The sequence below is a fragment of the Gavialis gangeticus genome, unplaced genomic scaffold (genome assembly GCF_001723915.1).
Source record: "Gavialis gangeticus isolate Ggan-Ray unplaced genomic scaffold, GavGan_comp1, whole genome shotgun sequence".
NCBI lineage: Eukaryota > Metazoa > Chordata > Crocodylia > Gavialidae > Gavialis > Gavialis gangeticus.
In genome coordinates, this window is record NW_017728995.1 from 42,939,808 (window position 1) to 42,943,725 (window position 3,918).

Sequence of the window (3,918 nt, forward strand, 5' to 3'; positions counted from 1 at the left end):
CTGAAGGGCATCCAACAACAGATTTGTTTCTTCATCTCTTTCAATCATTCTAGGTAACATTTCTTGAACAAACAGTGGGTGGAAACCACAGCACAGTGGCTGTATTCCTCCATTTGGGATTATCCTACTTTCCAGGGATTCAGAGTTTACTGTTTGTGTATTTGTCACTAGCTTTATGGTCTCTCTGGCTGGCATCCTCATTATTGTTACTATGACTGACCCTGCTCTTCATAACCCCATGTATTTCCTCCTGAAGAACTTGTCCCTTTTGGACCTCTACTGCACTTGGTTACCACTGCCAAGAAGATGGCTAACCTCCTCTCAGAGGATGAATCCATCTACTTTGTTAGTTCTGCTGTTCAGATGAATCTCTTCCTTGTTGTAGGGGTGGGTCACGGGATGGAGCTGTGGCTCATCGGGGGGGGGCAGGAAATGAGGGTGGCTCCCACTGCTGCAAGCATATCGTGAGGGCATGGGGGGACGTGTGCCCCTGGCTCTGCATGGGGAGGATTGCTGCTGCAGGCTGGGGCCGTGGCTGTGCCGAGCTCTTCCTGGCTGGGGCTGGGCCAGGGCAGCGGCGGTGCTGGGAAGGCGGAGGGGAGCTGCAGCCACCCCAAAATTCACTGTAGGCTCCTAATCCTCTCTCCCAGTGCTGCTGCCTATCCCAAGCACAGGCCCTGGGAAGCGCCTAGTGCAGCCCCCAGTCCCAGCCCACAGCAGCAGCCTGTCCTGCCCCTCATGCAGATCCAGGGGCACATGCCCCCCCATGCCCTCCTGGTGTGCGTGCAGTGGTGGGAACCACTACGCCCCTCCCCGCATGTCCCAGACGAGCTGTGGCTCTATCCCATGCCTCAACTCGGCTGGGCAGCACCTGCCTGCCCCACTCCCTCCCTGACTGCAGAGGCCTTGATCTGCCCCACCTCCCATGTCTCTTTCCTCTTCCCTCCCCTTCCATCACAACAGACTTATCAGCTGGACACAGCTGTCTGAGTAGCCGTGCTGTGCTCCTCGCCAGCTACGTGCTATGCTCCAGCTGCATGCATGCACAGGGCATTTATCAAATTATTGACCACATCAGGCAAAAAAAAGGCCTATTTCAAATACAGTCAGTTTTCTTTTTATCAGTGCCGATACAATATCGGACCAATATATCAGTGCACCTCTAGCACTAAAAGTAGTGTTCTGTATTGTGTACATTGTGACACTGAAATAAACTCAAATAACTGTTTGCTTTTTCTTCCTTAGGTATTATCCTTATCATTATGCACCTTACCTATCAGATATTCGCAACATCAGTAAACTCAAAATCCAGTTTGAGTTAGGAAAACCTTTCATGCCGTTTGAACAACTTCTTGCAGTACTTCCAGCAGCTAGTAAAGATCTGCTACCTAAATGCTACCAGGTAGACTTTATATATTTGTGGCATATAAAGCTGATTTTCACTTTACTATGAGCCTATTTTTAAAAGAAGGAACTTTTTTTCTCTCTCTCCTGTTCCTGTTGTCAGACTGACCCTGAAATTTTAATTCAAGTGATACTACTTTTGGAGAGTAAAAATGTACTAATTATTGTAACACAAATAATAAATAAGCTATATAATTATTTAATTTCCATACAACATTTAATTTGATCTGACACTGTGGTTCAGATATTACATCATCCTAGGTTGAATCTTAAATTGTCTGTGAAATTACAGCTTTACCATACTCTTCTGTCACTTTTTTTCTCATTTCCTAGCACTTGATGACTAGTGAAGACTCTCCAATCATAGAATACTATCCACCAGATTTTAAAACGGACTTAAATGGAAAACAGCAAGAATGGGAAGCTGTGGTGTTAATTCCATTTATTGAGGAAGTGAGTACTTTGACAACAGATTATGTGAAAGATTTGGCAAACAAATCATCCAGATAAGTCTTTTGATTCTCAGTTACAGATAAGATTTTAAATAGATATATTTACATTCGTATGTGATTAGAACATTACAGAATATTATGTTTGTTGCCTGGAAATTTGAAGTTAAGATTAAAGAATAAAATACAAAAGGCAAGAAACTGTTGTTAGTTTCCAGAAGTACCATTAACTCTAGCCAAGAGGAATTACAAATTAAACTTGCAAAATTGGCTTTCCCTAGTTCAAGTATAACATTTTTCCCAGAAATGTCTTTAATTTTGTCTTATTACAATATATCAGAGAAGCAGTTTGGACAAAAGTTATACATGCATAAAAATCTCTAGATGAGAAAAGTATTTATGGATGAAAGACTTTAAAGGGAAACACTTCAAGTTTTAGTTTGGTTCAAATTGTTTCTGTTAAGTATAAGAAAAAAGGGTCTAAAAATATCACTTTCTCTTTGAATGTATAGCAATAGGCGATATAGACTCAGGCTACATTAAATTAAAATTAAGCATAATATTCAGGGGGAAAAAATGAGGAAGAGGCCATAAAATCTGGGTCATAAAATCTCAGATCCTGCACTGGGAGCTACTCAGGTGGACTCATCAGCCCAATGGCATTTTACACAGTTCTTAATGTGGCTTTCAGTGGTTACAACTTCTCATGGGTATGAGGGAGGAGGTATTATGCAAAGGACTGCCAGGCAGGTATAATGCTGTTGCTTTTGCCGTCATTTACAGGCTATGAAACTCACAGAATTGGTAATGTTAGTTATCTAGGACAAGAGTTGGAAACCTGTGGCCTACGGAGCCAGTGGATGCAGCCTGTGGAGCTAGGGGCTTTTGTGGGGGCTTTACCTATGCAGTGGTTGAGAGAAGTGGCAGTGGCAGCTAGGTCTTAGCTCCAGCTTGCCTCAGGCCTGAGCTAGTTAATTCCATCTGTCTGCTAAAAAACATTGCCAACAGCCGATCCAGAAGAAATTGAGGTATTTTTTTATTAATGTAATTGGGAGAAAATGAAATACTTTTTATATTATGGTAAATTTGTTCTGAATGCCTGTATCTAGGAAAGATTCCACCTAATCATTTTGTTTTATTTTGGACCGGGGAGGCAGGAAAGAAATCAGGGCAGCACTTACATACTGGTTACGATAGCCAAGCAGTGTAGTTTATCCACCTGCCTTGGAGATAAATGTCTAAAGTAAGAAGGCATAAAAATTCTTACCTTAAATAGTAAAGTGAGATTTTAAGAAGAGTGGGCAGGACAATCGAGAATGTTTTTGTTTTGCTTTCACTCTTTCCTACGTACAATTTCACATTTAATTATTTTGAACAAATGAAATCTTTAATTTAGAAACGATTGCTACAAGCCATGGAATCTTGCAACAAATACCTAATGGAAGAGGAGAGGCAAAGAAATACACACAGTGGGTGCCTAATGTACTGGCATGACAGAGATACAGAGTTCAAATACCTGTCACCATGGCCAGAAAAATTCCCTGCTATTGAAAGGTGCTGTACCAGGTAATGCTGTCAGATTTACTCTTTGAATACTTGTTCTTAGAATCTTTGAATAACCTGTTTTTAGTATTTGATTTTTTTTTCTCTAGCATTTAAGCCATAGTATCTTAAGTGCTGGTATATAAACAGTAAAAACACATTTATTCATAGATGTAGGGTTGGAGAGGACCTGAGCAGATCATCAAGTCTGACCCCTTGCCATGGAATGAATACTGGGCTCATATGACCCCCACTAAGTTAAGCTCATATGACCCCAGCTAGGTAGTAATCAAGCCTTCTTTTAACGATCCCTAAGGTAGGAGCCAGCACCACTTCCCTTGGAAGCTGGTTCCACGTCCCGCCCTCCCTGACTGAGAAGTAGCACCTCCTGGTGTCTAGCCTGAACCTACTCTCAATCAGCTTGTGGCCGTTATTCCTTGTTACTCCGGGAGGCACTCAGGAAAAAAGGGTCTCACCCATTCCCCTCTGGTCCCCCCTGGTAAGTTTATAGACTGCCACTAGA

The 3,918-nt window shown here is 42.3% G+C and overlaps 1 protein-coding gene across 6 annotated transcripts in view; it reads left to right on the plus strand.

Moving 5' to 3' along the window:
* Window positions 1–3,918, plus strand: part of XRN1 (5'-3' exoribonuclease 1) — a 70,982-nt gene that overhangs the window by 27,226 nt on the left and 39,838 nt on the right. For all 6 annotated transcript variants that reach the window (XM_019503572.1, XM_019503568.1, XM_019503573.1 and 3 more), the window contains exons 14-16: window positions 1,246–1,402; window positions 1,738–1,857; window positions 3,250–3,419. In XM_019503572.1, the coding sequence (XP_019359117.1) occupies window positions 1,246–1,402; window positions 1,738–1,857; window positions 3,250–3,419 (447 nt within the window). The remainder of the gene's footprint in view (window positions 1–1,245; window positions 1,403–1,737; window positions 1,858–3,249; window positions 3,420–3,918) is intronic.